This window comes from Nelumbo nucifera, chromosome 7 (assembly GCF_055504915.1).
Source record: "Nelumbo nucifera cultivar China Antique chromosome 7, China Antique-T2T, whole genome shotgun sequence".
Classification (NCBI taxonomy): Eukaryota; Viridiplantae; Streptophyta; class Magnoliopsida; order Proteales; family Nelumbonaceae; genus Nelumbo; species Nelumbo nucifera.
Window position 1 is genome coordinate 17937727 of NC_142655.1, and position 20691 is coordinate 17958417.

The 20691-nt window shown below is 39.7% G+C and overlaps 1 protein-coding gene across 2 annotated transcripts in view; it reads left to right on the forward strand.

The window, feature by feature from the left end:
* Positions 1-2063: 2063 nt before the first annotated feature.
* The window catches only part of LOC104607867 (DNA damage-binding protein 1-like), a 75919-nt gene continuing 57291 nt past the window's right edge, over positions 2064-20691 (forward strand). The window contains exons 1-2 of one of the 2 annotated variants that reach the window (XM_088891579.1): positions 2064-2246; positions 2387-2625. In XM_088891579.1, the coding sequence (XP_088747705.1) occupies positions 2522-2625 (104 nt within the window). In that variant the 5' untranslated portion in view covers positions 2064-2246; positions 2387-2521. Of the gene's footprint in view, positions 2255-2386; positions 2626-20691 lie in introns of both variants that reach the window. The other variant, XM_010273625.3, reaches the window with a different exon arrangement.

Genomic DNA, 20691 nt, shown 5'->3' on the forward strand with positions numbered 1-20691 from the left:
AAATTATAAAAGCCCCTGCTATGTCATTGGAGGCTTATGTGGTTGTTTCCAACATAAAACTCTTAATTCATGTTGGACACAGCAAAAGGCGTATACTGAAAATAGGTTTTCAATTTTTCTCTTGCTCCCTCTGTCTCTAGATCTCCATCCCTTCTCTCTCACTCTCATAATCATCTTTCATCTCCCACTCCATTTGTCTCTTCCATTCTCTCAGATTTGATGTGTAGCCAAATCAAAACCTCTCTTTCTCACTCACTCTCTCTCTCTCTCTCTCTCTCTCTCTCTCTCTCTTTCATTCTTTTCCCTCACTCTTCTTCTTGGTCAATATTGCTTTTTCCTTCAATCTCTATCATTCCCTTTAATCTTTCTCCCACTCCCTCTCTCGTTCTTTTTTTATTTTTCTTACAAACTTATACAATATTAATCAAACCATATAAAGGAATTAAAGGGATCAACCACTCGTACAATCAAATTATAAATTTCTACCCAAGTTAGTGTAAATTTTATAGCCAAGAGTTTATTGTAAATTTATATCAAATTGGTGTAATGATTTTTGAACTATACCAAGTTGGTCTCATGCACTTCTAGACAATCTGATTAATACCATATAAGTGTGTAGGAAAATTAAAAACAAACGAAGAACAAGAAAGATAATAAGAGAGAAACTAAAGGAAAACGATAGAAATTAAGGGAGAATGAGAAATCAACCAAGTAAGAGAATGGGAGAGATTGAGGGAAAACGATAGGTAGAGAGAGAATGAGAGAAATTGATAAAGAGAATGTAAATATAGAAACCAAAAACCATTTTTATTTATTTTCAAATCACACAATCATTGAGAAAAGAGAGACGAATGTGAGAATGAGTGGGGGATAGAGGGGGGAGGAGAGAAACTAAAAACCCTTTTTTATTTTCCAATCACCCAGCATTAAAGGGCAATTTTGGTATAAGTTTTTTGTTGTGTCTAATATGGATTAAGAGTCCCATATTGGCAACAACCACATAAGCCTCCGATGACATGGTGAGGTTTTTATAATTTGAAATGTAGAGCTGATTGTTAAATTTTTGTTGGTTTTTAGACCAACCTATAGCTAATTTTAAATGTACAACAACTGATTCTAACTATAATTTTCCTTAATTTAAAACTTATCTGAAAGCAAAGCTATTTTCTTGTCTAGATGGTGGGTCAATGATCCAATTTTTAAAAGAAACTCATGATGTTATAATTGAATAATAAATATTTAAAAAAAGATAGAACACCAAAAATGAAAATGTATAGAATTTTGTTGAAAACATTTGAGAACATTTCTAATGTTATATATTTATCATATTAAATAAAAATAATTGTTAAAATAAAAGTTATTTTTATTTATGATAGAAATGGAATGCAAAATTTAATAATAATAATAATAATAATAATAATAATAATAATAATAATAATAATAATAATAGTAGTAGTAGTAGTAATTGTTGTTTGCTACCACATTTAAGTTTAATTTTAATCATATTATTACTTTTGTTAATTTTCATTTCTATCTTAACTGTGAAATATCTAAAATTCAATTAAAATAATAATAATAATAATAATAATAATAATAATAGTAGTAGTAGTAATTGTTGTTTGCTACCACATTTAAGTTTAATTTTAATCATATTATTACTTTTGTTAATTTTCATTTCTATCTTAACTGTGAAATATCTAAAATTCAATTAAAATAATAATAATAATAATAATAGTAGTAGTAGTAATTATTATTTGCTACCACATTTAAGTTTAATTTTAATCATATTATTACTTTTGTTAATTTTCATTTCTATCTTAACTGTGAAATATCTAAAATTCAATTAATTAATATATAGAAAAATTTCTCACATGCAACATATGTACTTAATTACTAGTAAAATGAAAAAGCATATTATATAGGATAATGACTCTCAGCAAACAAATACAGGTGCCAAAAATGAAAAAATAAATTTCTTTTCTCATTCCGTCCCTTCTCATCCTTTTGTTTCCTGGTAATCAAATGGACCATAAAGTAACGGATTGTGGATTTGGTTTGGGTTTAATCCGTAAGTTGAAACCGAAATGCCAAAACCCTCCTTAAACCGTTATTTACGTTCGCTCATTTATCACTCCTCTGGTCTTGTAACCCGCCATCGTAAGCACTGCCATTGCCGTTGGCAGCCGCTGCATGTCATCGTTGGCAGGTTCCTGAAATCTGATCCAATGCATCCAAGCCACTCCCAAGTAAGAATGTATTGTACAAGACCTTATATATCCTCTTCTTATTTTTCTTCTCGATCCATTTCTATCTCAGATTGCGAGCAGTTTCGATCCATTTATAATTTTTTTTTTCTCCTGTTCTGTTTTGTCCTTGAAAAATTCAGGAGCGCGGAAGTATAGCATTCCTCATATGATAAAAGTTGGTGCCAGTTTCAGCATTCTCCAAGAGACTTAGGCGTGGGGGGTTTCAGTTTTGGACTTAGAGTTGATCGAGAAAGAAGTGATCCTCAGAAGCAGAAATGAGCATATGGAATTACGTTGTGACGGCTCACAAGCCGACCAACGTCACGCATTCATGCGTGGGGAACTTCACAAGCCCTCAGGAACTGAATCTCATCATAGCGTAATAATCTATTTCCCTCTCTCACCATTTCTCTGATGCTTCTCTGTAAATCCTTATGTTTTGGTTTTCAGATTTTTGTCACAGTTTGCCTCCCCCTTTTCTTGTTCATTTTACCATTCATCATTTGGGTTGGTTCTGTAATCGCTTTTGCAGTTTGTGGCACAGACACACCCCTCCCCCCTCTAGTTCTTTATTCCTCTTTTAGGGTTTTCCTTGAGCTTGAAAAAATTCAGTTTTTTTGGCATTCATTGTCGTTTACATTTTACTTTTTATTCCTTCTTAACTTCGGACATACAATCTTCCTCGATGATTTTTTTAATAGAACTAAGAACTGCATCTTCATTGTTACTAATATTACATTGATGGTTCTGGAACCAGTTATTCTTTTATTATTTTTTAACTTATGTTCTGACAAGATCTTAATATGATAAAGCACTGCTGTTCCGTCTTTCAAAATTGATCTCTGGTCTCGGGGAAAAGTTGAAAGTGTTCTGTGTGCCTTCTGAAAGTCAATTAGAAAAGGAAAACAAGAAATGGAAGGGAGTCCACTTAGAATGTAGAGGACCTCCTAATCTTTAAATAATATCCTTCACGCCATAAACTGGCTCTTACAATATATTTATAGATAATCCTATAAAAACTCAAGAGCCCACTCCCACCAAGAGAAATTATCTCAATCTAGTTATGACACAACTCTACTAACACTAAACTACCCATGATGATGTGGTTAGCGGTTTCGACATGATAATGAAGATGTGATTAACTGGTTAACAGTCTCATTATTTTGTTAGTATAGGGCACACACATGTGAGGACAAATACCAAGTCATTCTTTCCTGCTGCATATTACCATTTACCGGTAACATTAGTTTTGAAAATCCCTTCTACTAGATGGCTCAGATAATTATAATTATCAGTGCATGCTTGCCAAAAAAATAGAGTAAAATAAGATCCTGGAGATGGTATTTATTGTTGGTAATAGTTTGAACAATAGAGGCAAAGAATCTAAAGTTGTTGAATTGGAGGTTTCTGGAGGAAGTTATGTTGAAGAGGGCATGAATAGGGAGTTTGGGGTTAGTGACAACAATAAGGTTTGTGGTCAGGAGATTGGGGAGACTTAAAGGGTGGCAGAAGAAGGTGTCGGAATGGATGGAAAGGATGGTTCATCAAGTAAATGTAGGAGAGACAAGGTAGTGGAAATTGAATAAGCATTTGGAGAATTTGCTAGGTAGAAGAGTCCATAGGCAAGTATGGGAATGTTGAATAGGGCATCAATAGGGAGTTTGGGGTCAATGACAGCAACAAGGTTTGTGGTCAGGAGATTAGGGAGATTTAAAGGGTGGCAGAAGAAGGTATTGAAGTGGATGGAAGGGATGGTTCATCAAGTAAAGGTAGGAGAGACAAGGTAGTGGAAATTGAATAAGCATTTGGAGAATTTGCTAGGTAGAAGAGTCCATAGGCAGGAATGGAGAGGAGGAGGATGAAGAGATAATGGTTGATGAAACATATGATGTGGGTGGTGCATTTGACATGGAAAGAGTAATTAACACTAAGGTGGAGGTGAGTAAACTGCTGGGATTATATTTCATGGGTCGAGAAGATCATGCAAGAAAAGGCGTTTAAGAAAATGAGGGAGAAATTTGCTATATAAAGATTGGAAAGCAACTAAAGAAGTGAAGGATTGCAATAAGAATCTCAATGCAGTGAAACAATTCAAAAGGCATAAGCATCAACAAGCTATTCCGATTTCAAAAGTGTCTGCTAAGTTGAGAGGAGGCGTGTTTGGTTTGTTGCCTTTCAAAGAATGGTTTGTCCCCCCATTCTCCCATTGTCTCTTAACTGGGATTTTGGGTTCCGTAGAGGGTTGAGGGATGAGGAATCGGTTTCTTCCTCTAAGCTCTTACTTTTACTTGATTATGTTTGTTTGGACCCTCCTAAACCAGATAGAAGAATTTGGTCTTTGACCTCGAGTGGCTCCCTCTCTTGTTCTTCCTTCTTTAAGCCCCTATGCTCTACTCCTTCCCCTTTGTTGTTCTTAGTTAAAGAAGTCTGGTCAAGGCCAATTCCACCTAAAATTGCTGGTTTTTGTTGGGAAGTGTATTATGGTAAAATTAATATTGTGGACAACGTACAAAAAAGGAGACCTTATTCATGCTTGTCCCCCAATTGGTGCATTTTATGTAAAGTGCAGAATGAGGACTGTTATCACCTACTGATTTCTTGCTCTTTTACAGTAAACAACTAAATATTTGGAATTGGGTTTTTATGTTGTTTGGGTACAGGTGGAACTTGCCTCCTGAAGTAAATATGCTTTTTAATCTGTCTTTTTTTGGTTGGCCAACAAAGAGAGGAAAGTAATGTGGAAATGTATTAGGGCAGCCCTCTTATGGACCATTTAGGAGGAAAGAAATGCTAGAATTTTCTAGGAGAAGGAGAGAAGCATTGCTGAAATAAAGGATTGTTTATTGACAAGGGCAATCCTTTGGCTAAAAACTACTGATCTCTTTGTAGATTACTCTAGTGATGACCTTCGATGGAGTTGGGTAGCAATGGCCTCCACCTCATCCAAGAAAAATAGAACACAAGCGAGTTGGTTACCCCTGCCAGAAGGAGTTGTAAAGTTGAACTTTGATGGGAGCAGTCAAGGCAATCCAGGACCTTCGGGTATAGGAGGGATCTTGAGGAATAAGGACAGCAACATTCTGTCCTTATTCTCAAGTCCAGTGGGTTATGGAGACTCTACAAGGGCTGAGATATTAGCTGTGGTACAAGGACTACAGATTTCCAACCAACTTGGAGTGATTAATTTGATAGTTGAAGGAGACTCTAAGGTGATAGTGGGATGGATGTCGGACCCAGAAACTGTTGTTTGGGGATATTGGGACATCATCAAAAAAGTCAAATGGCTTACGAGAACCATGTCAGTTAGCTTTCAGTGGGTTAATAGGTCGGCAAATGCTTTGGTAGATTCTTTAGCTAAACAAGGGACTTCAAAGGATTATCTGTTTTTGCCTATTTTGTGATTGTAATCTGAAAAGAGTTGGGTTTGGAACCACCTTTAAGGGGAGGTAATCGTGCCTCCTCTTAGGGTGCTTCATGCTTGTACTATTTCTATCTCTATTTAATAAAATACCATTCATTCATAAAAAAAAGTCTATATGAGACACAAGGAAGTTTTGACATTTTCTGTTGAAGCAATTGAATAATTTAATAAACTTTCAATTGGTGGCTGGTGGTGGTTGAAGATAAGTTATATTTTCTGTGGAAGGGATTGGGTGTGTTGCTTATGTGGAACTTCTGTTAAAGGAAGTGAGTAGAGGGCATTTTTTTTAGGGGTGATTGGTGCTTCCTAGCGGTTGGAGAAGTGTCTGAAGGTTGATAGAGATGGGCAATGTGGATTGTGGTGATTGACATCCCTTTGCATGTGTGGAGTATTCTTACCTTTGAAGAATAGGCAATAACTGTGGAAGATTCCTTAAGTATGATGACAACAATAGGTCTTGGGAGAAGCTAGACATGGCGAGAATTGTGGTTGTGGTTGAAGAGGTCTATGCTATCCCATACAAGGTGGTACTAAATTTGAAGAAAGATATGGCCTATGTGTAATTGTTGAAGGATAAGATATGACTATTTTCAAGAGCAGAGGAAGAAGGAACAATGGAAGAATAAAAGAAGTAGGGGGAGAGGAGAAGGGAGTAGATAGAGGTGTAGAGGTCTCAGGTAGTAGGGTTTAGGAGGAGATTAAGGAAAACTGGGAGTCAAAGAGTTGGGAGTTGAGGGAGGAGGAACGAGAAAAGGATGATGTGGTAGGGGCGACACTAATAAAAGATCACGTGGAGAATATGAAATTAAGTGGTTAGGTGGGAGATGCGCATGTGCGAGGAGAATGTAACAAGGTGATAGAGGTCCAAAAATTGGGCGAAAGGATGGGAGGAGGGACAAAAGACAAGCGGTAGCAGGTAAACATATAAAGGAAGATATGAGTGAGGGTCATTGTTTTAAGAGAATGAGTGAGAGATTTAAAAGAACAAACTGGCATAAGAGGTTACATGTGGTAAAGGATATTATTTGAAAAGAAAGATTAGGGCTGATAGGTTTGAGGAAAAAGAGAATTAGAAAGAAGAAAATGGGTTGAGGGAACTTGTCTGACAAATGAGTCTAGGTTGTTGCAAGATTTGAGGGAGAATAGAAGGTCGTGATGTTCGATGGTGGAGAAGCCAAGGAATCGGGGAGGACCAATGTATGTAATTTTGACTAGAAATTGAAAGAAACATTGGTGTTGGAAGAGGAAGTGTTTGATCAGGCTCACAAGTCCAATCAAGAACAAAATGGTCTTTCATCAATCCAGATTTGCTTGCTGTTTGGTCTCCAGCTTCAGAAACCTTTTATTCATGTGGAAGAGAAGTTTTGAGGAGTGTAGAAGCTGTAGATAGCTAGGAGGATTCTATTGTAATGTTAGAAAGAAGGAAAGAGAAGAAAGAAAAGGGAAAGGAAGGGAAGGCAAGAGAAGGGGGCTTCACCTCCTTCTTCCTCCTCACCCCCCACCTCTTAAGGAGGCTTATCCCTTCTTGTGTTCAGGAGGCTTACGCCTCTTACAGTCTAAACTGTGCCCTACACCTCTAGGTAGTGGAATGCCTCGTGTCACACCTTTGCATTTTAAAACATCGCTTACACCATCTCATCTTTTTCATCTATAAGATAAGATTTTTTGGTAAGTGTTTCTACGTGGAATGGGCCGAGGGCAACAATGTAAATTCACTTCCATTTGCTGAGGGCTTGTTGGTGTGTCCGAGGGCTGATAGAGCCGAGGGCCTAGGAGTCCAACTTGTGGAGGAAGAAACACGTCAGAGGCCCTAGGTGTTATCCCATGGGCGGAGACTCCGACGGTGAAGTTAGCAAGGGCGTAGCAAAGAGAATGGACGAGGCCTGAGTAGAATGGCTCAGACGAGGTCACCAGGAAGCTAGAGAGCTGAGAGCAATAAATGCCAAGATGTCTTACCTCATTGTGACGCCACTTATTTATAACTGAACTCGCCTAGAGTTAGTTATGAGCGGACGACCAGGATGCGATCTGCCTCGTGCCACGCGTCGCTATTCTGGGTCTGCCATGTGCACCCACGCCATTGGGCCTGCCACCTACATCAGTAGGCCTTGCTACTTTAGTTCTCTTGTTATTACTCTTTGGATCATTGATTTTGGAGCATCAAATCACATAACTTGTGTTTCACCTATTTCAACCTATTCCCCTTATTTTGGTAATAATCAAATTGCTATTGACTTGTGTTTCACCTAGTTCAACTTATATCCCTTATTCTGGTAATATTTAAATTGTCATTGCCAATGGTGATAAATTTCAAGTCCTTGGGATTGACAATTTGACCATTTCTGCTACTCCTGTCTCATTTTCTTTAAAGCAAGTATTTCTTGTATCTAAACTCATTACCAACCTGATTTCAGTTGGACAACTTGTTAATAGTGGGTATGGTGTTCATTTCACACATAGTGGTTTTTTGATTTAGGGTTGGTTTACTAGGATAGTGATAGGGGGGGGTTATAATGTTGGACGTCTCTTTGCATTGGAATTTGATCATGACTCATCACATGGTTGTTTTTACTTCTTCTGGCTCTTCTCATGATACTTTTTAGCAGCTTTGTCATTGTAGTTTGGTTCATCCTCATGCTGATAAGCTAATTGAAGTTATTCGTTTGGTTTTTTAAAGAATAAATTACCCCTCCTTGAGTTATGATCAAAATCATGTATTACATCTTTAAGCAAAAACTACTATTTTACCTTTTACTATTAAATATAATTGTTCTTCCTCTCCTTTAAAATAGTTTATAGTGATGTATGTGGAATAGGTTGGGCAAGGTTCAAAATATCGATATAGGGCGATATGCTGGTAGGGCGTATCGGCCTGTATCAGTATTGCTTTTTATTTGTTTTTTTATTTTTTTGAAACTGGTTTAGAGGGGCCGGTTTAAGGCCGGTCTACCCTCTGAACCACTTGCCCACCCGGAACACCCCCTGTAGGGGTGTATCGGGAAGGCTCCGATATGATATGTATCGGCCGATATGGGCCGATACGTGATGAAATTTTGATCCTTGAGGTTGGGAAGTTTTTTTTTGGAATAGGTTAATTGGTTTCATTAAAGGAAAGAGAGGTACACAAGAGGGTGTACAAAACTACAAATACAAAATAGGGGCCAGACCCCTGAGAATTATACAGGAGGAAAAATATCACAGTACAAGGTCTCCAGAATGACTCCTAATTTTGCTAGACCATCTGCATCGGCATTTAGCTCCCTTGGGATCTAGTATAGAGAAACATTCGTATGAGCCAGTAGGTCCCTTGCCTCTGTTAAGAAGTGACTAAGTCTCCAAGGTCCAGCCTCCTGTTGTTCCAACCATCTTATAGTATTTGCTGAGTCACCTTCAATGGAGAAGTTCTGAATACCCAATTTACTGACTAGGCGGATCCCTGTGAGAGCTGCTAACACTTCTGCCTTTGTGGCGTCAGCTATCCCAATCGGTCCACTGTATACCCAGCAGGTGAGTCCATTCTCATCTCTTAGGATTCCCCCTATACCGGTAGCTCCAGGGTTACCAAAAGCACTTCTGTCAAAGCTAAGAGTCCCAGTTCCTTCTCTTCTTACTGAGGGAACTCTGGGGGGAGGTGGGATAGGGGGGAAGGAGACCAGGAAGTTATACACATTTCTGTTAAGGTCATTGACATTGATTCCCGTGAACTCCTCTGAGCTGGAAGCCCACAAATTGCAGTAATAAGTGATGTGGTTGATCAGCTCACCCTTAGATTTTGTTCTATTTTCAAACAGCCGATTGTTCCTTTCCTCCCAAATTCCCCAAAGAATAGCATGAAGTACTATCAGAGATGGTTGCACCTTTGTTTAGGGTAAGGTTGTAGAGCCTAGGATAAGATTTTGCTAATGTGGAGTTGCTCCACCACAGATCCGTCCAGAACTTTATTCTTGTTCCATTACCCACCCTATATCTAATGAAAGAAAGAAAGAGGTTATGAATGGAGGAAATACCTTTCCAGGGATTTTGAGGAAGTTGATCGGTTTGAGCGGAGATTGCAATCCCAACCGTTTACATTTAACCCATACTTGCTGGTGATGATAGTTGTCCAAAGAGAGTTTGATTCAGTGGGGAATCTCCACAGCCAGTTTCCAAGGAGGGCATTATTCTTCTCTTTTAGTTGCCCGATTCCCAGCCCTCTTGCCTTTTTTGGTTTACAGACCTGACTCCAATTTACTAGATGCCCTTTTCTAACACCTTCGCCATCCCAAAGGAAATCTCTTTGAAGTTTTTTTCAGTCTGTGATCTGATTTTTGAGGGATCTGAAACATTGAAAGGAAATAGGCGGGCATGTTTGCGAGGGAAGCCTTAATGAGGGTGATTCTACCCCCTTTTGAGAGGTAGCAGCTTTCCAAGTAGCTAACTTCTTTTCACATTTTTTCCATCATTGGCTCCCAGAAACTTGGATTTTTTGGATTACCTCCTAATGGCATGCCCAAGTAAGAGAGGGGGAGATTTTCCACTTGGCAATTTAGAGTTTCCTTGAAATTTTCCAGCAGGGAACCTTCAATTTGGTTTATAGCTGCTAGGCTACTCTTTGAGTAATTTACCTTCACCCTGATACTAATTCAAAACACTGAAGCAGTCTTTTCACATTTAAGATGTTCTCCTAATTGGCTTCCAGGAACAGGATGACATTGTCAGCAAAAAGGAGATGGGAGGCATTTATGGCATCTCTTCCTACCTCAAAACCTTTGATTAAGTTAAGGTTTTTGACTTTCTCCATAAGCTGGCTGAAGACATCCATTACCATTGTGAAGAGAAACGGTGAGAGAAGGCAGCCCTGCCGTAGACCCCTACTGGCTTTAAATTAACCTTTGGGCTCTCCATTGATCATGATCGAGAACCAGGTTGAACTTATGCATCCTTTCATCCACTGCAGCCATTTCATTCCAAAACCCCTCAAATTTAGAACTTGGAGAAGGCAGTCCCAATCTACTTTATCATAAGCTTTTTCAAGATCTAGTTTCACAAGAAGGCCCGTCCTTCCACTCTTCTTCTATCTTCTACAACTTCATTTGCAATTAGAATGCTGTCTACGTTCTGTCTTCCTTTCACAAATGCAAACTGATTTTGAGAAACCATATCTTTTAGGACTTCTCTAAGTCTTTTTGCTAACACCTTTGCCATAATTTTGTACACACTCCCTACAATACTTATTGGTCTGTAGTCTTTCACTTCCAAGACACCATTTTTCTTTGGAATGAGGCAAATAAAAGTGAAATTAATTCCTTTGTGTACAACCCCCGTGAAGTGGAATCTTTGAAGACCTCCAGAAGATCCACTCTTACAACTTCCCAACAGATCTGAAAGAATAAGATCGGGAAGTTTATTTAGAGAGAATTAATACTTGTGACTTAATGCAAATGAAAAGACTTAATTGGTGTATTTCCCCTCATCATTGTTCTCTTTGTAAGGTTAATGGTGAGAATTGCTTTCACTTACTAATCTCTTGCCCTCTTTCTTCTTCAATTTGGGAATGGTTCTTTTCTTTGTTTGGGTGCAATGGTGCAGGTGGAACCCTCCGTCAAACGTATAAAGTGTGTTCGCCTTTACTTTCTTCAGTTGGCCAAAGAAGAGGGGCAGAATATTATGGAAATGCATGAAAGCGGTAGTTTGTTGGACAATTTGGGGAGGAGAGATGCTATTGTTGAAGCCATTTTCATCAGAGTTGTCCATTGAGTGAAGACACTGGATCTCTTCAAGAATATTGCTGTCAATGAATTATTGAGAAAATGGAGGGAGGTGGCTGCGTGTTCTCCTCTTAGGGAGGTTATATTGGGCCTATTTGGTCCCCCCCCATCTCTAGGTTTTGTCAAGCTTAATTTCGATGGTAGAAGTGGCAGTGAAGGTTATCTGGGTCCATCTGGAATCAGAGGAGCTTTCAGAGATGAGGAAGGAAAAATCATTGTGATTTATTCTGGACCAATTGGAATTGGTGATTCTTTGAGAGCGGAGATTATGGCTGTGGTGGAAGGTCTCCAAAAGGCTAGAGAGCTGAATGTTAGGAAGCTTGTCATTGAGGGTGACTTGAAGCTTGTGGTTGAGTGGCTCCAAGTAGAAGAGGAGGAGGGATGGTGGTCCTATATCTTTGAAAAAAGAAAAGTATTGAGACTGCTATAGGGGATGGAGGTGAACTTCAAATGGGTGAGAAGAGATTCCAATGTACTTGCTCACACGCTTGCTAAACAAGGGGCGGGAAGGGATAGTTTGTTTTGAGTATTGTAATAGCTTCTTTCTAAGTATGCTCCTCGTGCCTTGTTTGAGCATTTTCATTATGCTTTTTTGGAAGCTTGTCACTATCAGAGTGCCTATGATTCATCTCTTTTCCTTTCTTATTAGTGATTGTGGTCTCATTGTTTTGCTTATCTATGTGGATGATATTCTTATCACAGTTAATGATCTTGAAGTAATTCAACAACTTAAATTATTGCTCCAATGTACCTTCAGGATGAACGATATAGGTACTGTGGTTTATTTTCTTGGTTTGGAGCAATTGTATAGCGACAAGCTTCCTCCATTGTAACTAGTAGGGGTTCTTCCCCTGCTCTGTATATCTCCCCTTGTTTCCTCTCTTTTTCTTAATGAAATCTGGTTAAATTTTCTCAAAAAAAAATCTTCTTCAAGGGGTCATCTTGTGAATTAAAGAAAACTTACTATAAATTTAATTCAACTAGCTCACCTCATTGACTCCAAGTAGGTTGACACACTCCTATGGAACTTAATGTAAATTATACCGCGATGAAGGAAAACTCCTAGAAGATCCTACTATGTATTGTAGGCTGGTTGCGATTCTTATATATCTCGCTGTGACTCACTCGGACATTGGTCATGTTTTTTTATCAGTAAAAAAGATTTTATTAATATCGATTTCAAGTTTTACAATAGGTGAGTTTTCCACCTTAAAGACAAACTTTATAATTTATAATTTTGCCCAAAACATTTGATCCCTTGCTGCCCTTTGTTTGGACAAAACATCCACCATCCCATTTGCTGATTTTCTCATCCATTTAAAGACAACATTCAGCTCCCTTGATATGTTTTCTATTTCCCGAAAAGTATGTCTATAGACCCATGGGATTTGGGAGCTACATCTTGTCCATGAAATGACCACCTGAGAGGCCTCTTCCACCTCCAAGTTGTGGAAACTGAATTGGTTAGCAAATTTTAACCCATGGAGTAATCCACACAGCTCTGTTGTCAATGCATTATCATCTGTTAATGGTCCTCAATACAGTGCTAAAACCTTTCCTTTTGTGTCTCTGAACAACCCTCCCAACGCAGCTGCAACTTGACTACCACTATAACTCCTATCAAAATTGAGTTTTAACAAAGTTGGTTGCTAGGGGTCTCCGTTTCCATATTTACCCTTTCCTTGGGTTGAGCTGATAAAGCCACTTCCTTCCATGTTCTCAAAATGTCTTGAGAAACCTTGGAAATCCTCTAGGGTCTTCACCCAATGTGCCACTTTAGTTTTCACCAAATCAAAGATTTCCATTTTTGTTTGATTCTTTTCACTAAAAATCCTTCCATTCCTTTCTTCTCATACAGCCCATAACATGGAGGCTCTAATTGCTTTCCACATAATTCTTTACCTGTTCCTCGGTTGTCTGAAGAAGTTTGCGTCAAAGAACCCACCACATCTTGAGGAGTCTACCTGCACCCAAGGAGAGAACAAAGATGCTTCCAAATACAAAGTACAAAAGAACAGGATAAAAAGATATGAGAGATGTTTTCACCATTGTTCTTGCACAGAAAGCACATGTGGGGAGATAGGCACTTATGACTTATTTGGCCTTCATTTTTGCAATATATCACATGTGTTATTCTTTCCAAGGAAAACTTCCCAACAAAGTTTCTGGATTTTAGGAGGGATTGGATTACTCCAAATTTCTTTCACTGGGAAATTTACCCCTAGGGTTGAAAGCTGAACTAAGAAGTTGAAAAAAGAAGCACAAGTGAAAATACCATATGAGGTGATGGACCAAACCTTGTTGTCCTCTACATTTTGAGCCAAAAAATAGAGTCAAGATTGGCCAAAAGAGGAATGAGAAATTCACATTCTGTTTCCTAAATGCCTCTTTTGGAACCAAGGTCCCAATTTAGGCTCAATGTGGAGAAGTTCACAAACTTAGAGATGGGTTCAAAATTTGTAACTTGATGGTGCATAAAGCGCAGGAAGTTGGACCTTTAGTGGTTGTGCACCTATCCAAATTGGTCATGTTGTTTAGGTCTATTGTATTGAACAATCCACGATCAAGAGTCCCATGGAGATTGTTGAAGATTAATTAGTTTTATGATGTTTTTCTGAGTAGATGTTTTATGTTAGTTGTTAGATAGGAGGTGGGGACCACAGTAGTTATGTGAGTCCAAATTTTATTATGTTTTTTGAGTGTTATATATGTTGTTTTATGTTTTTCTGCCCTATAAGGGCATAGTTGTCTTTGTATTGTTCTATTATTTTAGTATAAATAATAAGTGAAGGGGGCGGCCAGATTATTGCTCTCTTTTCTTTTCAACTTATCTTCTTCTCTTCTTCTCCTTCTCTCTTCCTTCTCTCTTCAAGAAACTACTTTCTTTCATATATTTTTTTTAATTCAGCAGATTCCTACTTGGTATCAGAGCATCGGCTAGGGTTTTTTGATGCATTCTCATGCAGCCCTAGATCATCCGACTACATGAAGTAGTAAAGGGCTGATACGATCTGCTATAGATTGCCCAATTCTTGGAGTTTTTGGTGGGATCTAGACATCAGGAAGGTGATCTACTGTTCGACATCAAAATCAGGAAGAACTGGAGTACAGGGAAGAGTCCCAGAAAAGTTGGACTCTTTGTTTTTGATATGATCTTGGGCGCCTAGGTATTGTTAGTTTTCTTTTGATTTTCTGATGAGGGCGGTTTGGTTTCTGAAATTTTCTAGGCCTCCTGGAGTGATCGATTCACTTTTCTCTCTAATGGGAGACGTGGGGAGGAGAGAGATTTTCCTCCAGCTAGGGTTTTCTTCTTCCGGAAGGGTTGGTTTCTGTGTGTGTGATATTAAATTATTTTTTGAAGGTCTCTAATCTATTTTTTCTTACTGTTGAACTGTTTGAAGTAAAATGGAGAGTTGGAATACCGAGATGAAATCTACCGGTACTGTGGGACTGGGTGTTGGAGGTAGTAGTGATATTTTTGGGTCTGGGATCATTACTACAGTAAAACTTGATGGTACAAATTATTTGGAGTGGGCATAATCAACTAAGGTGGCTATTGGTGCCCGTGGAAAATTAGGGTCTCACTGGGGAGGAGAAGAAACATGATACAGACTCTTCCCGATGGGTGCAAGAGAATTACATGGTAATGTCCTGGCTGTGTAATTCTATGTTACCTCATATTGCAAAAAATTTTCTATGGGCTAATACTGCTAAGGAGATTTGGGATGGAGTGACTGAAACCTACTCTCAGAAGCAAAATGAAGCCAAAGCCTATCAGTTAAGAAATCAGGTGATAAGTATGAAACAGGGAGAAAAACCTCTTGCTGGGTATTTCTCCATGCTGAAAACCCTATGGCAGGAAATAGATCACTTAGAAACTGTGGTATGGGAAAGTGTAAATGATGCAGCAACTTATCACAAACTGGTAGAGAGGAATAGGGTTTTTGAGTTCTTGGCAGGGCTGAACCCTGAATTTGACATTGCTAGGCAGCATATTCTTTCTAGGGAGGGTGTGACACTCTCTCAGGCCTATGTATTTGTCTCTGGAGAGGAGAGTAGGAGGAATGTAATGCTGAGACAGCCTGGGATTGACCAGTCGGCTATGGTTGGTACAACAAAACCTAAGCCGAATGGAGACAGGGGGAGTAGTGAGACTAGAAGGGAAGATAAGAAGGACTTGGTGTGTGATTATTGCAAGAAGCCTAAGCATACCAGGGACACTTGTTGGAAGCTTCATCCTGTTGGATTGAAGTCTTTGTATGTATGAGTATTCGGCTGATAAGAGTTCTTATTAGCCTATACTTAAGTTTAAGTTGTCCTGTACTGGGCCTATGTTAATGGGCCTAATCCTGTTTAATGTTTTAAGTTGTTTGGGTGTCCCATCACTAATCAGGGGCATTCTAGTAACTTCTTGTATCATTGTACTACATCATAATATAAATAATAGTACTGTCGACTGAGCTATTAAGTTCGACATTCACAGCATATTAGTGGTGTTCTTCTCCTCTCCTCTAGTTCAAGTACAACTCCCAAGATAACATGGTATCAGAGCACTAGCTTCTCTTTGGTTTCAGTCGGCGCACTACTCTCTCTTCTCTTGCTGTTCTTTCCATCTTCTTTCTTCTTTTCTGGGTTGCTGAAAAAACTAGGGTTGTAAGAGAACAAAGCAGATTCGAACCTAGGGTTTCCCTTGGTTGTAGGGCTCAAGGGAGGTAAGGCCCAGAAGTGGATGTCCTACTAGGTTCTTCTTTCAGCAAATAATAGCTATTTGGCTACTAAGAGAGGTCTGTATAGGACAGACCTAGTTGAGGACTGATTTCAGCAGTCCTAGCCCTAGCCGAAAGGGGGAGAGCTTCTCCACAACTGCAGCTTTGAAGGCCCAGCAAAACCAGCATAGCACAGTAGTAAACAGCTTCATGTTCAGGTTGGTTATCAGTCCGGAACCTCTCACCACTGCTGTACTCGAACTGCTTCAGCTCAAGTGAAGATTACCTAGGGAGCTGCCAGCTCCAGATTGTCCAGCACTGTGAACCCTAGTTGAGGACTGATGTCAGCAGTCCTAGTATTGGCCGGAAGGAGGGACACTCTCCTTACAGTTGCAGTACTCGAAGTTCAAGTGGAGTCTGCATAGCACAATAGTTGAGAACCCTTAGTTTCAGGTCGGTTACCAGCCCATAACTCCTTGCTTGCTGCTGTAACTGAACTGCTTCAGAACTGTGATGGTCTCGACAAGTCTGAAACTGTGTCGAGTGCTGTCAGAACCTGCTGTAATCACTTCAGCAAATCAGAACCTACTTCAGAACTGCTTCAGAACCTGCTATGATCACATCGGCCAATCAGAATCTGCTCCAGAACTGGTTCAGAACCTTCAGAACTGCTTCGGCTAGTCTTAATTAGTGTCACCTACACAACGGCTGCAGTCAAGATGTCTCCAATATCTAGAGAAGTTTCTTCTAGGGATAACAGGCCTGCGGCAAGTGGGAATCTTGTCACCAGCAACAATGGTGACAACTCACAGAATACTCCAACAGTGTCTTCTTCTTCTATGAGACAGGTTGCTGATTCCTCTAGAACTGGTGCTTTGGGCTTCACTGCTAGTGAGGTAGAGGTACTTAGCAGGGCATTAGCCCGTCTAAGGATTAATTCTTTTGCTTCTACATCTCTTGCCAGATCAGGTACAACCTCTGCCTTCAGTGCCACTGGCTCTATTGACTCTACTTCTTGGGTTATTGATTCCGGTGCTACTGACCACATGACACATATGTCTTCCCTATTCTCCTCATATCATTTGTTGTCTGGTTAGGATAAGATGAGAGTTGCTGACGGGTCTTTCTCCACTATCTCTGGAAAGGGAATGGTTGACCTAAGCAAGGACCTCTCTTAAATCAGTTTTACATGTTCTCAGTCTCACCTCAAATCTTTTGTTTGTTTCAAAACTTACCAAAAATTTGAACTGTAGTATAACCTTTTTTCCTACTCATTGTGTCTTCCAGGACAGATTGACAAGAACAATTGAGTGCGGTCATGAGTATGGAGGACTCTACTATCTTGATGCAGACATCGGTTCAGCCTACAAGCATCTGCTGGTAGTAGTCCGGAGAGTGTGGAGTCACAAGCTAAGTTGCATCTTTGGCATGTTAGGCTAGGTCATGTGTCTTTCTCTTCATTAGAAATGTTGTTTCCCGAACTGTTTAAGGGCATTTCAAGTTAGAGTTTAACCTGTGAAGTATGTCAAGTGTCAAAACAATGTAGAACTGTGTATCCAATTTCTAGTAATGAAATTTGTGCTCCTTTTGATTTGGTTCATTTTGATGTTTGGGGCCCTTCACCCATTGTTTCTTTTGATGGCTTCCGGTACTTCATCAGTTTTGTTGACCACTGCTCTCGATGCACATGGATCTACCTGTTAAAAGGATGGGATGAAGTACCACGGATAAATATGGCATTTTGCAAGATGATCGAAACGCAGTTTAATAAGAAGATTAAGCAATTCAGGTCAGACAATGCTGCTGAATACTTTGAAAAATCCTTGAACTTATTCATGGAATATGCTGTTGTACTACATCAGTCATCCTGTGCTTATACTACTCAGCAGAATGGGGTTGCTTAGCGCAAGAATAGACATCTATTGGAGACAGCTTGAGCCTTACTATTCCAGCACAAAGTCCCCAAGCAATACTGGTCTCAAGCGGTACTTACTGCATCATATCTGATAAATCAGATGCCATCTAAGGTGTTGGGTATGAAAACCCCTTTCTCTGTTTTGTGTCCCACTCTTCCAGATTTTTCCCTTCCTCCTCGGGTCTTTGGCTGTTTATGTTTCATACATGTGAAGGATCCAAAGGAGACCAAGCTGGATCCTAAGGCTACAAAGGGAATATTTCTGGGGTACTCTCCTACACAAAAGGGTTACAAGTGTTATGACCCTGTCTCCAAGAGAAAGTATGTCACCAGGGATGTGGTCTTCTTTGTGTGTCAACCCTATTTTCAGTCTTCTCAAAATCCTCTTCAGGGGGAGACTAGTGGGATGGAAGATGATTCTCATTCTCCCTCATTTTTTGTTCCTCTATCTACCTCGAGTCTTCCATCCTCTCCTCCTACTCCTTGTTGTGGCATTCCAGGTCAACCTAGTGAGGCTCCCACTGTGTCGGTTACCTCTCTTGATGCTGCAGATGTTCCTGAAGGCTTCAGTAGGCAACAGAAAGAGATACTTACATACAACAAAAGAAAAATGGGCCCTCAATCTCATGACAGCAACTAGTTGGGCTCGGATCAATCTGTCTCTACAATCCAAGGTAATTCCAACTCACATACTTCTGATTTGGATCTTCCTATTGCTGTCCATAAGCCTATTCGCTCTTGCACCACCCGACACCCCATTGCTGATTTAGTTTCTTACTCACATTTATCTCCTGCCTATCACTCCTTTGTGTCTGCTCTTTCCTCTGTGCGTGTTTCTTCTAGGTACTCAGAGGTTGTGTCTGATCCAAGGTGGAAAGAAGCTATGAATGAAGAGATGAAAGCCCTAATGAAAGCAAGAACTTGGGACTTAGTGGATCTGCCAGAGGGGAAGAGCATTGTTGGGTGCAAGTGGGTGTTTACTGTAAATCACAAGGAGGACGGGTCCATTGAAAGGTACAAGGCCAGACTTGTGGCAAAGGGGTTCACTCAAAAACAAGGGATTGACTACAAAGAAACCTTTGCCCCAGTAGCAAAGCTCAACACAATTCGGGTTCTTTTGTCACTTGCAGCAAATTTTTCATGGGAACTTCATCAGCTGGATGTGAAGAATGCTTTCTTAAATGGTGACCTTCATGAAGAGGTATTTATGGAACCTCCACCAGGCTATGATTTTGGCAGAAAGGTGTGTAAACTGAGGAAAGCATTATATGGGTTGAAGCAATCTCCCTGTGCATGGTTTGAGAGGCTTTGTGGGGCCTTGAAGAAAGTGGGGTACACTCAGAGTGGTGCAGACCATACCTTGTTCATAAGGAGACAGGATAGCAAACTTACAACACTCATTGTTTATGTAGATGATATGGTAATAACCGGGAATTACTTGGAAGAGATAAAAAGACTGAAGGAGTTTCTAGTTTCGGAATTTGAGATCAAAGACTTGGATCATTTGAGATATTTTCTTGGGATTGAAGTTGCCAGGTCAAGAGAGGGAATCTACATATGTCAGCGGAAGTATGTCCTTGACCTCCTAGAGGAAACATGCATGATGGGGTGCAGGCCAGCAGATACTCCAATAGAACAGAACCATGGCCTGCAGGAATCAGTCGGGGAGGATTACTGTGATAGAGAGAGATACCAAAAATTGGTAGGGAAGCTGATATACTTATTCCTCACTCGGCCATATATTGCTTATGCTGTGCATGTTGTCAGTCAATTTATGCACTCTCCAAAGATCCCTCATATGAAAGCAGTTGAAAGGATTCTCAAGTACTTGAAGACTTGCCCAGGAAAGGGAATTCTCTTCAGGAAAAACAATATGATTGAAATTGAAGCATACACTGATGCAGATTGGACTGGGTCTGTTGGAGACAGGAAGTCAACCTCGGGTTACTGTACATTTGTGGGAAGAAACCTGGTGACATGGCACAGTAAGAAGCAGAATGTAGTGGTTAGATCAAGTGCAGAAGCAGAATATCGAGCTATGGCCCACGGGGTTGTTAAACTCTTATGGCTCAGAACTCTTCTTAATGAACTTGGCATTAAGGCTGAAGGTTCTCTTAGGCTCTATTGTGACAATAAAGCTGCCATCAACATTGCCAACAATCCCGTGCAGCATGACAGGACAAAACATATTGAGATTGATCGACACTTTGTTAGAGAAAGAATTGTCTCGGGTGAACTTTGTGTGCCTTATACTCCATCTGAGATGCAAATTGCAGGGTTACTGATTAAAGGGCTGGCAGTAGCAAAGTTTAGGGACATGCTTGGCAAGCTAAACATGATTGATATCCATGCTTAGCTTTAGGGGGAGTGTTGGATTGAAGTCTTTGTATGTATGAGTATTCAGCTGATAAGAATTCTTATTAGCCTATACTTAAGTTTAAGTTGTCCTGTACTGGGCCTATGTTAATGGGCCCTATCCTGTTTAATGTTTTAAAGTTGTCTGGGTGTCCCATCACTAATCAGGGTTATTCCAGTAACTTCTTGTATCATTGTACTACATCATAATATATATAATAGTACTGTCGACTGAGCTATTAAGTTCGACATTCACAACATATTGGTGGTGTTTTTCTCCTCTCCTCTACTTCAAGTACAA